At 39.1% G+C, this 13,826-nt stretch overlaps 1 protein-coding gene and 1 long non-coding RNA gene across 2 annotated transcripts; one reads left to right on the plus strand and one right to left on the minus strand.

Annotated features, from left to right (window-relative positions):
- The first annotated feature begins 2,093 nt into the window (after positions 1–2,093).
- LOC112401424 (uncharacterized) lies at positions 2,094–8,981 on the plus strand. Its single transcript, XR_003003580.1, has 5 exons — positions 2,094–2,237; positions 3,535–3,595; positions 5,054–5,174; positions 6,952–7,123; positions 8,046–8,981. It is a non-coding gene; the product is annotated as an uncharacterized LOC112401424 (long non-coding RNA).
- On the minus strand, positions 7,024–11,492 carry LOC112401422 (BTB/POZ domain-containing protein KCTD9). Its single transcript, XM_024747673.1, has 3 exons — positions 9,859–11,492; positions 8,977–9,110; positions 7,024–7,162 (listed from the first exon to the last, which is right to left on the minus strand). Exons 1-3 carry the CDS (start codon positions 9,989–9,991, stop codon positions 7,046–7,048), a joined length of 384 nt encoding a protein of 127 aa, XP_024603441.1. The 5' UTR covers positions 9,992–11,492; the 3' UTR covers positions 7,024–7,045.
- Positions 11,493–13,826: the final 2,334 nt, after the last annotated feature.

The following is a 13,826-nucleotide window of genomic DNA, read 5'->3' on the forward strand; positions in this document are numbered from 1 at the left end:
GTTGAGCCAAGACTCCTTTGGTGAAAAGCCTAACACTGGTGTCACTAACCCGGCAGAAGACGGAAGTGGGAGTCATCTATGGTTTTCACATGCAGGTACTTGCTTGCCTTGAGTTTCCTAGCCACTGGGGACAAAATCACTCCTTTAAACTCACATGTTGAGTGCTTTTTAGAACTAAACCTTTTATTTTTTTAGAACTAAACTATTTTAATGTGTATTATTTATTTGGTTATCCACAACTCAGGATTCCTCCTTTATCAAATTCACTTTTTGTCTTCAGATTCCCCAGTCCCGCCCCGTGGTTGGTTTTCAGTCCTGAGATAAAGAGAATCGGGCCATCTGCTCTGAAAAGGGGCTCCTACTAGGAGTCTCTGGCTAATATAAGTTGCTTGACATTAAATGGCTACCCTATGGTGCTAATTACATTTTGCCGAGCATCTGTCCTCTAGTCTTCCACACACTGCCGCTGGCTGGACCATCTGTGAGTGTGAGAGAGGAGTCCACGCTTTTCAAAGCACGGGGTTCCACACCAGCTGCCTCCGTGGCCAAGGCAGCCTTGAATTATTGAATTACATGTGGAATTCTCACAAAGGAATTTTCACTGGTGGGGAAGGGGCCAAAGACAAAATCAAATATTGGTTGATGAGCTGCTTTGATTCCCCAAAGTCTGGATCTCTGTGGCTGAAGGTGACAAGGATCAGGAAGGCCAAGGTTTCTTTAGACACCAGGTGGCCTTAGCTCTTTTTTTTTTTTTTCTTTTTTTCGGTACACGGGCCTCTCACTGCCGTGGCCTCTTCCGTTGCGGAGTACAGGCTCTGGACGCGTAAGCTCAGCTGCCATGGCTCACGGGCCCAGCTGCCCCGCGGCATGTGGGATCCTTCCACACTGGGGCACGAACCCGTGTCCCCTGCATCGGCAGGCGGACTCTCAACCACTGCGCCACCAGGGAAGCCCCAACCCTAGCTCTTATAAAGTGCCCTATAGACAGACAATAGCATGCAGTCTACAAACAGTGCTAGAAATACAAAGCATTTTACCTGTCTCAGAGCAAAGAGTCCCCCGAAATCCCAAGCTTCTTTTGGAGTGTGTTGAATCTGACTTTTCATTTTTCTAGCTTCCTTTTTATATGAAACTTTTCCAGGACGCTGAAATCTTCCCTGCTGGTTAATTGCACAGCACGTGGACTTTTATTTTATTTTTAATAGTAAATACTTTTTAAGCCTCACATAAAGCCCTTAATGCTGTATGTAATTGGAACACCCACTGGTGTTATCTGTTAAATTTACTTAAATCTTGGCCATTAAAACCTCAGCTAAGACTACTATAGCTGAGGCCACAATTCAAAGCAATTAAAATCTAGCTAGGTAGGATCCCCTTGAGGAAACTGACAGACATATCAAGAGTTCAAGGAAAATAGCTGTCTTAGAATGTCATGTTAAACGCACACATAAAAACTTTCACGGAGGAGGCCGTGCAATAATTGTAGAGGTTGAGTCAGGATGCCTGGGATCTGGTCTCAGCTCTTAGATTCCTCGTGTGTTAAAAGGAGCTGATTTATAGGCAATAAGTGATTATTGGTACTATTCCAAGCCCATATAGGATCTCTAAAGTAGGTGGCGTTGAGTTTGAAAATTCCCCAGTCTGCTACCCTCCAGGTTTCCTCCTTGACTTATTTTTTATTTATTTAATTTACTTAGTTTTTAAAATTGAAGTACAGTTGAGTTACAATGTTCTGTTAGTTTCAGGTGTACAGCAAAGTGATTCTCTCTCTCTCTCACACACACACACATATGTGTAACTTATTTTTCAGGTCTTTTCCCTTATAGGCTATTACAAGATATTGAGTAGAGTTCCCTGTGCTATACAGTAGGACCTTGTTTATCTATTTTATATATAGTAGTGTGTATCTACTAATCTCAGACTCCTAATTTATCCCTCCCCTCCCTTTTCCCTTTTGTAACTGTAAATTTGTTTTCCATGTCTGTGATTCTATTATTTCTGTTTTGTAAATAAGCTCATTTGTATCTTTTTTTTTTTTTTTTAGATTCCACATATAAGCAGTATCATATGATGTTTGCCTTTCTCTGTCTGGCTTACTTCACTTAGTATGATCATCTCTAGGTCCATCCATGTTGCTGCAAATGGCATTATTTCATTCTTTTTTATGGCTGAGTAATGCTCCATCGTGTATATATACCACATCTTCTTTCTTGAAAGCCTTATACAGCATCAGAAAGGTAAGGAGAAACACTGTAGTTAGAATCCGCTAAATGCAAAACCATCTAGAGTAGATTTAGGCCCATGTCAACTCATTTCAGTAGATACTTATTGAGTTAAAAGATGCAAATCCCTGTGCTAACGGTCATGGGAGTACAAAGATGAGAGATAATCTGGCATGTGAATGAGACTGACCTGCTTCATTATTACAGTCCTGCAAAGTGGATATCATGATCCAGATTTTACAGAGATATGTTTCACCCCAGCGGTGAGCCCTCGGACGTTTTATTTACACAGTACAAGCATTTAAAAAAGAGAGAGATCCACTACTCTTTATTACATTTATTTGAATCCATGATTGTCTTTCCTGATTTACCCCTGGGCTGTAACTCATGATGGTCAAGGATCCCATCTTATTTAAACATCTGTTAATAAATCCCAGCATTTAGGGACTTCCCTTGTGGTCCAGTGGTTAAGACTCCATGCTGGGTTCGATCCCTGGTGAGGGAACTAGATCCCGCATGTGGCAAGGAAGATCCCGTGAGCCGCAGCTAAGACCCGGTGCAGCCAAATAAATAAATAAATAATTAAAAAATCCCCAGCATTTAATCAGCATTCAATAAGTATAGATTGGAATGAATGTGTGAATAAATGAATAAAAGGTAAGGACCTTTTAGCCAGGTTAGACCTAATGTTTCCTCTACTTCTGCATCAAAGATGTGTTGGGTTTTTTTTTTTCCAAAGGAAGTGGACTTTTAATACTTCTTTCTTAAATTACAGAAAATTTAAGTCTTTGCCGTCAGATCCCACTCCATAGAAAGTCTAGGGTGGCTTTAAACCAGTTTGATTTAAACCATTAAATTCTCTTCCCCTACTATTTTCAAGGTCTTAGTAAACATCTCCCAGCACAATCGCACAGACGCTGTCCAAAGATATGTTTTATCCGACACAGAATTAAACCTTCATGTACAGTTGGATGGAAGGCCTGTTACATTTGCTGAGCGGAAAAATGTTTAAAAGTAACTGAATATGTGTTCATTTTAGAGCCAGGATTGGCATTTCTCCTCGAGTAGGATGCTAAACCAGTCAGTTGTTGCCCAGTGTCCTGTGAAATAATTACATCTGCAAGGATCTTGGCATAAAGAGCAATGTCGTTCCACCCAAATAAACTCCTGCTTTGCCCAGCCACCTCTGTGGAGGTTGTCAGATCCTCTGAAGAGGATAAACTTTAAAGTATAATTGCCAATAGAGGGGGCATTAAAAAGTAGAACATAAGTGATTGACTTTATCTCATTTAAATTATTTTATCTCATTTAGACACTGAATAATATAAGCGCCATTCTGACACGGAGGAGTGCAAACTTATCTCACTGTAAAGGTAATGAGAGGCTAGTTTTCAACAAGAGTCCATTATGTTTGAACGATATTTGTTTAAATCGTCCAATTGATTTCATGTTTGCTGAAAGAGATATGCTTCTAACAGTGTTGCTTAAGCAGATGTGGTCTTTGGTTAGGAGTAATGAAAGCGGAGTTGAGACGTCTGACCCTTATTGTCATGTTAATCACTTATCTCTGGTTAAGCATCCCTGCATTTCTGGTAGCTTATTTCTATTAGTTGGTATTAAATCTTTGAAAAATGCTTTGAAATTTTTACATGAACACAGCCACATGGTCTGTGAATTCATCCAGTATGCTTCATGCCCTTGAAGCCTGCCTTAGCATTGTCATAGATCTCAAGGGCAAAGGCCAAATTTATTTTCTACATCATCACCAAATAGGATATCAAACAAATATGCAATTAATGGAATGTGGAGGTTTGGTGACAAATTTTGATCCTTTTCACAGTTCCAAGGATAGATCCATTTACCAGGAAGCTGAATTTAGTTAATTGGGTTTAAATATTTGGATTTTATAGTTATACTTTTCCCCTAAATTTAGAAATTTCCTAAATTTTAAAGTATGGCTTTAGAGGGAAAATGGCCCCATTTTTAGCATTAAAAAAACAAACCCTCAAAATTATTAAAATGTAACAATAATGGTTTAGTAATCTTGCTGAATGACAGATGGAAACCTTCTTTGTCCTAATGTAAAATCTCAGCAGGAAGGACTCATGAACTCCTGCTGACATATCTAAGGTTGTGAAAGGGTTTTGGAGAATTAATCCTTGCATAAGCTACTTTATACCAAAAGTAATGTAACTGCTTTTAGAGTTGTACATTTTAAAGATGATAATACTTCCTTGGAGATTTAAAAAAATTCTAGGGCTTTTCATATATTAAAGATGATTTAAGGTTGACTTGCGGTAGATTTACTTCCAATTCATGAAATGAACAGTTGGAGAAAACACCCCAAGTCTTGATTTATGATGGTAAACTTCATAAGAAAATGAATTTACAATATTTCCTACTAAAATGGCTTTGAAATTATAGTTAAAAGACTAGACTATATTACAGAATATGTATTGCTCTGAACAGTTACGTGAGTTCTGAATTTTCTCAGTGTAGATAATTAGCTAATTTAGGTTTAAACCCTTTTCTAGCCCTTCCCCACCCCTCCTCCAACAATCGTGTTTTTAACCTATGTGTACAGTCATGTTTCATTGCTCTGGTCAATGGAAGTTTTTACTATTTTGAAACTTCCCTTCCTTCTTAAACTTCTTTCTTCTGGTTGTCAGGCTAGAACATTTTAGGGGCAATGTATCAATACGTAACCATCCTAATAAAAGCTAGCTGGTAATAATGTTCATCAACTAAAGAGAAACACAAAAATTGAATTATTGGAAGACAGTATTTTCTTTCGTTAAGCGTTAATGAAATGTTTTTCTTTGTGTTGTTAGAATGGTGGATTTCAAGAGGAGGATCATAAGATAACCATGCTTAAAGAAATAACTTTAACGGCACGTTCTTCCTTTTCCACCCAGACCCTTGGGGCTGGTCTTCAACACATATTGAAGAAATGTAAGTAAATTTGGAAAGTTCTGATTTTCAAAAGCAAGACAAGAAACTCCTTTTCAACATTTTACGTCGTTTATTAATGCAGTATACATTAGATCCAAAATCTGTATTTTTTAAGCATACTGTGTTTGGATCTTTCAGATTCTTCTGCAGTCTTAGGTTATGTCTACAGATGTACCCTTAAGTGGATGAACAACACAGTCTATAATTATTGAAAATATAGTACAGAGTGAAATGATTTAAATATAATTTAGGCACATATTGATTACGAAAATAGATATCTCTCAATACAATACTTCTCTGTCTTGGTAAAAATAATAAAGCAAAGAAAATAATTCATTTCTGAAGTTGCTTTCCTTCACCTGTAAAGGTCTGACCTCCTCCCACTATGCATATATACCCTTTACTGTTAAGGAAAGCTTTGCATATGTTTATATAGAAGAATAAGCTACGTAAATATTGAAGACATGTCATTCTCCCAAAGGAGACAAAGTGGTTTTTAATGATTCCTTGCCTCAAACCGATGAGTCTGTAGAATTCAGAACCCATTTGGACACAGCTTAACATCCCTGCTCTTGGGGTAGACATAGGATACCGGTTACTGGTAAGGAAGTACAGGCCCTGCCCCTGCTGCTGCAGAGATAATGACTCAAAAAGCCAGGCTAAAATTTATTAAAACAAAAGAAACCAGAAATATAAGAACCACAGGTGCTGACTTATTGGTATTACATCTTGGACCAGTCAAATGCCTTTATTTTCATTTAAGTTTTTTGATAGCTGTAGTCAAACTGTCAGTTTAAAAGTCCTCATTCCCCGTTGTAGGGTTTTGAGCTGCAATTATATTATGTTGACTTCTAAAAGGTGAATTTACCATATTCATTCATATTTTATAGCTGACTGCAGTGGATTGGGATTTAATACCTGTTTCCGAGCTGGCCCTGTTTAAACTATTTAGCATTTGAATTAAATGAACGTTAATCATGCACCTTGGTTTTTTGGTTCAGAACTATTCTCCTATGCTTGTTTTGACTCTACAGGAGGAAACTAGGCTAGCAGTGTAAATAGATAAAATTGCCTGGTCTGGCGTTGAGTGGAACTTGCTAAGAATGAAATCCTAAGGAATGCTCATTCAAAAGTTGTAGCTGTAGGTAAATCCTTCCTCCATTTGGAAAGTTCCACTGTTACTTAAGCTGACAAGGATGGACAACAATATCTCTTTCCTTCCACTCTGTCTCAATCAGTAACAGAGGATTTCTTTAATTTAGCTAATGTTTTGTTCTTAAAGAAAAAAAAAACGAACCTGAAAGCCTTGGGGAGTCTGATCTCACCATATTCACACGGTGTGACAGGTATTTAAAGTAGGGGAGGCATCACTAAAGCTACTGATATTTATAAACCTGAACAACCTTTTCAAAATTGTCATAAAGTTTCACAATTTAAATATCCATACTGCATCTAAAGATTCAATAAATATAATTGCATATGTTGTGCTTTTCATAAATTAAAATCTTCAAATGCATTTCAAACCAAGATGGTATTTCCACATCATGCCTATTTAAAAGCAAATATAATAGATACTATTCCTGGTCACAAAGCCAGGCAAATCCCCCTAACTCCACTCAAAAGGCAGCAATCTAATCTAGCTTCCCTACGTCTACTAAATAGTGCTTCTCTGTTAAAATCAGAATGTGGAAAAAAAAGTCACTTTTTTCCCTTACGCACCTCTGAGAACAAGCATAACCCTCTACATGTTTTTTTTTTTTTTTTAATTCCCTTCCAGTGTTATTTCTTCCAGACAGCTGAGTGGGTGGAGAAAGAAAAGTGATACGGAGAGCATTTCTCATCTTCGGCATCTTCCTCCATCCCTAGGATTCTCATCTGACGCTTTGTGACATATGTAGTGGTGTCAGCATCTCTTCAAAGATGGCGCCCTTCACGTTGGAACCCCTCAGGTTGGCTTCTTGAAGGTCACACCCAGACAGGTCGCAGTTCTGTAGGACAAAAACAATATTCTTGGAAGTAATAGACAGATTTAAGGCCTTATCTGTTCCCTCTCAAAGTGATTCCTGGGGCGTATTAGGAAAATGTTCCTGTATAATAAAACTCAGTTATTTCTGGAGAACTTCCAGAAATTTTAGAAGAAAGTCATATTTTCTTCTCTCTGTATTTACTCTCTCTAGTTGATGCTCAGGCTGACCACTGTCAATATGTATGAACAAAAGTTAATGACGAAGCATGTCCCTTCTGTGTTTTAGGCATTTAAAATCCAGAATGGACTCCAATGTAGTAAAAAGTATCTAAACAATCCATGAACAATAATAATGCAAGGCATGGGAGCGAGGGGGTGGGGAAGACTGTGTAAAAAAAAAATCTGAGAGAAAGGGATTTCACTTCATTAAATCGCATAATAGATTCTCCTTCAACCCTAACACTCTTAGAGCAAGGAATTACCTCTTTTCAACCCCCAAATTATGTGTACAGTTCAATGAGTTTTAATAAATGTATACAGCAGTGTAACCACCACCGTAAGTGGGAACTGCTTTCAAATTTCCCTTGAGATCAGGGAGTGACAGATGAGACAGGGATTTTGGATAAGTCCTACATCCCTGGGGATGGTGGGGACAATGGTTAGAGAGAAGGGTGACTGCACATAACCTGTCAGCAGCTGCCCCAACAGTCAACCTGATTAGTCTTTGCAATCAGCTGGATAAAGAGAAGCTTTTTGCTGTTTAACCGCATTGACTACATGCTAACTCAAACCAAGGAAAAACAATCATCATCATAGGTGACAGTAACACGTAATAAAAAACTAAATAATGGTGCTTATAATAGGTTTATACCTTCAGTCTTAGGCTGGTTCTTTTTGCCTTTAAGGTTAATGGGGCCTGCTACTACGCTGCTAAGACCTATCAAGAGAACAAGGCGAAAACATTTAAAAAACTCGACAGCAAGCTAAACGTTGACGCGCTAGTCTCTACAATCCAATCTATGCCAGGTTTTCTTGTACAGGGCTGTACTGTTCAATACGATAGTCCCAGCCACATATAGCAGCTTATGTTTAAATGAATTAAAATTAAATACAATTTAAAAAATCCATCTCTCAGTGGCACTGGCCACATTTTAAAAGCTCAGGAGCCATAGGTGGCTGGTGGTTGCTGGACTGACAGCAGAGTCACAGAACATGCCCACTGTTGCAGAAAGAGCTACCAGAGAGCGATGATACAGACCTATTAACAGCTCTGGAGTCTGCCCGCTAAATCTGCCAATCAAGATGATACATACAAGACAATACTGATGAAAAAGGTGACCGGACAGAATGAAAATCTCAGGTTGAGATTCAAAAAATATGATGCCGATTTAGAACAGGCCTTCCCTGAACCTGATTTCAAACACAGATGTCATTTCAATTTCTCAAGTAGTTCAAGAAATAATCTGGCCCAATTAAATTCTGTTTGGAATTAAAATTTAAGGAAACCACAATCAACTGGATTAAAAAAGCATCTATCAAATGTATCTACTTGAGGGAGACCCAAGGAGAAGAGGAGAAATGAAATCAGCTCAGACTGAATGCCAGATGGAGTCTTCAAATCTGAACCTGGCATCTGTAACTCAGGTGACCGGATCCTACTCTGGAATTCAAATTTGTTTAAACAAGCAATTGAAAGGAAAGCATCCCTTCAGCTGGGCTGGCATGTTACCTGGCAGTTTTGACCAGCCAATTACTTTGTTTATGATCTCAATACATTTCGCAGGAGCTACTCAGTAATTCTAGATTAATAAAAACTCTTTCAACTTGCTGACTCACCTCCAAATCAGTTCCTGCCAGAGTCGCTCCTCTGAGGTTACAGTTCTTCAACTTTGCATTTTTTAAGGTAGCAACTCGCAGGTTAATTCCTGTCATTTGACTTCCTTCCATATCCACACCTTTCAGATTAGCACCTAAAGGGAGTACATTTTAGGCACAGTTGGACTTGAAAATATTTATAGTCATGTATCTTCAAAAGATGCAAGGTGACGTATAATAGAGGTGAATGATGACCTCTGGATCCTTTGGAAATGACTGAATTATAAATCTGTCTCTCAGCCAACATACATATATAAAGAGTTCTTTGTTAACAATTTGTTCGCTTACACTATGAATTAAGCATTCATGTTTTAGTCTGTATTTTTGATGGAGGAATTAAATTCGGCCTTATGATAATTAGCACTTTTAAATATGCCCTGGAAAGTTCATGGCAGTGAAGATAAGTACTGTGTCTTCTAAATATACAAATAAATGAACTGACCAGTTCATGGACACAACAAAGCAATAAGGAATTCATAAACAAAATATTATATCCAAAAATGACAAAAAAACTGCCTGGCTATATGCAAACTGAATTTCTTAATTTTGGTCCATGTAAGGCTATGCTGTTCTGTTTGAAAGTTTAAGATGTTGATACTTAATTCTCCAACTGAAGCCTCCTTAAACATTGGAGGCCACATTTCCCAAGTTCAGCATGTTGGTCACCAGGACTAAGACCAAGCAATGGCTTAATCCCTTTGCAAATTCTCTACGTATAAGACAGAAGAAATCTATATCCCTACGGTTGTCATGTTCTAGCAGTAACAATTGTTTTGCAGGGCTTTTTACTTACTTAACAGTGTGTTTTTACCTTAGAGAAGGTAATTATAGATAGAATCTCACCTTCTAAATTGGCTTTAAGACCAGAAGGATCTTCAAAATTGCACAGTTTCAGGGATGCTCCTTCTGCATTAGAACAGAGCATCTTGACTCCCTGGAGATTTGCACACTGGCAAAGGAAAAGAGAAATGTCCATGTATTAAGGTTCAGAATTTTGTTTGGAATAGAAAAAATTGGCTCAAACAGTAAAAGAAAAAAAAAGGAGGGGAAAAAAAAAGCTCAGTTTGATACACTTACAATCAATTAGTTTCTGTTTACAATAAAGATTTTTCCAATTGAACCCAATAAAAACTGAGAAATGCTTTTAAAAAATAGTTGTTTTAAAAGAAACAAAAGGCAAATAAACAACAGCATTCCTGCTTTACATGAAACTTAAAGAGTTTAGATAAAGAAGCTGAGGAGTCTGGACCATGACATCCCTATTTCTGTTTTTATAAACAGCCCAGGCCATGACAATGTGACAGTTGAAATGTCTGGGTGAAGAAACTTGTTAGAGGTATGGATTTTCTCCTTCCTTATTATTGTAGGAATCAATCAATGAAATTCTTGATGCTCAAAAATGCTACCACTACCTTCTTTTCAAAGGCCAGACTGCTAAGGCCAGTAATGAAAGGCATCATCTAGCTACAAACACCACCAAGTTGTTTGTAGGGTCTTTCTGTACCAACCAGCAATGTTGCTGCTAAACCACATTGTCAATCCTGAGCACCCAAGCCACAGTACAAGATGTTAAGAGGTAAAAGCCAGAAAATATAAGTTAGAATTGTAAATTATGCTAGTTTGTCTTGGAGGATTCAATGCCATCAGATCTGAACTCTAACAACTACTATTAGGCAGGAAGCTATCTGTAAAGGTGTTTTAAAAACTGTAAGGCACAACATAAATGATAACTTTAAGAACTCTAAAATCCAAAGGCTGATCAAGTTATGTGATAGCTATACCTAACAAGAAAAATCCTTGTTTCGTAAGTGTAATTTCATTCACCCTACAGTCAATTCTAGTGAAAGGGAGATAAGCTATAGGCCATTTCAAATCACAGATAACTGACGAACACATGTGCGTTTCCATCTGTGCCTGCACTTTAATACCAGGTAGTACAGAAGCTCAGACTGACAGGTAGGACGATGAGGACCTGGAAGGACCAACATAACTCAAAGACGACTGGATTTTTTGTGCTTGAAAATATAACAGGACAGGAAGCCGACAACTTGAAAATAAATGTCTCTGGTTCCCTATGTTATACTCCCAGGTAAAACAGACTGTAAGTATTATGAAAAGTTTCCAAGGTAATTATATAAGTACTGCTCTATACTCAAGGCTATGCTGTGGAATCTCAAAAAGAAACAAATACATAGGAAATTCAAGTTAAGTTTTCTGTCTTCAACCATAGAAAGCATTTCACCCACTATTTATCTAATGGTAAAGCAGGTCACCAACACTGAGACCTCAGAAATTCAGCTCCTAAGTAAACCAGCATTGCAACTGTAAGAATTGGGCTATTTACTATATCAAGGGGCAATGGGTTTTGATGAAAGCAGTTAGGTTATTACTGTTTATTTAAAGTACGATAATGATATTAAGACTGTTTTTAAAAATGACCCTTATCTTTAAGAGATAAATAAAATAAATACAAGTGAAATTATGAGTTGCTGTAAAATAATCTTTGGAGAGGTACAGACAATACACGATTGTTTAAACACTGATATTGCTGAAGCTGAGGACGGATATAAGGGGGATTCATTATACTAGCTCATTTTTGTTTATGTTTGATATTTTCCAAAGGAAAAAGTCATTTAAAAAAGACATAAGGAAAAGAAAACACACGGCTTAGAGTCTAGTTCTAACACTGTTGGCAAACTAGGCTTTGGGGCTTCGGCAAGTCTCCAGGTTTCAGTTTCTCAGTCTGTAACATGGGGTCACACTCGGCCATCAAGGTCCCTTCCAGCTCTTACCATACTGTGAGTCTTGCACTGGGAATGTGCAATGGATTCATAACAGCTGGATTATTATACCAGCTTTTACAAAGCAGACTAAAGTCAATAAGTGGCAGTTGGAGCACATGGAGGAAACACTAAAGGATGCTGACAGAACAGAGGGTGCAGCTCAGACACGGACCACGTAACTGTGATAACAGCTGAGGTCACCTTGGTCGACAGCAGAATTGGAGGGTTCCTATGGAAAGGTTTCACAGCCCATGAGGGAGGGATAAATTAGGAGGGAAGTTCAACAAGAGGGGTGGAACCATTAGGTGCATCTTGTGCTTAGAACACATCATATTTTGTGGACACTGCAATATGTACGGCCATTCATCAGCAGTCATCTTCAAGTGCCAAAGACAATTAGCGATTAGTTTTCACAGCCCACACACTCTGGGCAACAACTCCTCAACATGAGCCATTTTTTATCAATAATTAAATTTGCAATTCTATAGCACTTCAGTATGTATCAGATAAAATTACATAGGCCATTGAGAGACCAGTAAAAGGACCTTGAGCTCACCTCTTCTCATGAGCACACCAAAATCACAACTGCTGAACAACCAGTGATAAAAAAGACTGAAACCTACCCAAAAAAAGATACTCTAAATCCAAAGACATAAGGAAGAAACTATGAGATGGTAGGAATGGTACACTCACAATATAATCAAATCCCATACCAACCGGGTGGGCGATGCACAAACTGGAGAACAGTTGTATCACAGAAGTTCTCCCACAGGAGTGACAGCTCTAAGCCCCACGCTAGGCTCCCCAGCTTAAAGGTCTGGCACCAGGAAGAGGAGCCCCCTGAGCATTTGGCTTTGAAGGCCAGCTTCCTGAGGAGCTCCACAGGACTGGGGGAAACAGAGACTCCACTCTTGAAGAGCACACACAAGATCTTGCATGCACTGGGACCCAGGGCAAAAGCAATGATTCCATAGGAGCCTCGGCCAGACCTAGCTGCTGGTCTTGGAGGGTCTCCTGGGGAGGTGGTGTGGGGGGCGACAGCTGTGGCTCTCTCTGGGGTCATAAAAGCTGGTGGCGGACATAGCAGGGATCTACGTGAACTCTGGCTGGAGGCAGACATTTTGGGTCCCTGGCACCAAGACCTGGCCCCAACCAACAGCCTGTAGGCTCCAGTGCTGGGATGCCTCAGGCCAACCAACTAACAGCATGGAAACACAGTGCCACCTATCAGCAGATAGGCTGCCTAAAGACTTCCTGAGCCTACAGACACCTCTAGACATGCCCCCAGACACAGCCCTGCCTACTAGAGGGCCAAGAGCCAGCTCCACCCACCAGTGGGCAGGCACCAGCCCTTTCCGCTAGGTAGCCGCACAAGCTTCTAGACAAAGCCTCACACAGCAGGGGGCAGACACTAGAAGCAAGAAAACTATGATCCTGCAGCACTGAGTCTGCAAACATAGGTCAGAAAGTACCCTAGGAACAGGCTGGCCCTTGGGTGATGAGAGAGGAGTGTACTGCTGGGACACATAGGACAACCCCTACTGAGGGCCACTTCTCCAAGGTCAAGAAACATAAGCCACTGCATACATAAAAATAAAACAGTAACTTAAACAAAATGAGATGGCAAAGGAATAAGTTCTGGAAGAAGGAACAAGATAAAACCCCAGAAGCAGAACAAATAAGTGCAGTGGAGATAGGCCATCTACCTGAGAAAGAGTTAAGAGTAATGATTGTACAGATGATCCAAGAACTCAGGGAAAAAATGGATGCACAGAGCGAGAAGTTGCAAGAAGGTTTTTAGCAAAGAGTTAGAAAATATAAATAACAACAAACAGAGTTGAAGAATACAATAGCAAATGAAAAATACACTAGAAGCAATCAGTAGCAGAATAAATGAGGCAGAAGAACAAAGCAGTGAGCTGGAAGAGTGGTGAAAACCACTGCCGTGGAACAGAATAAAGAAAAAATAATGAAAGGAAATGAGAGTTTAAGAGCCCTCTGGGACAAATGTCAAACATACCAACATTC

Source organism: Neophocaena asiaeorientalis, unplaced genomic scaffold, assembly GCF_003031525.2.
Source record: "Neophocaena asiaeorientalis asiaeorientalis breed wild unplaced genomic scaffold, Neophocaena_asiaeorientalis_V1.1 scaffold429, whole genome shotgun sequence".
Taxonomy (NCBI): Eukaryota; Metazoa; Chordata; class Mammalia; order Artiodactyla; family Phocoenidae; genus Neophocaena; species Neophocaena asiaeorientalis.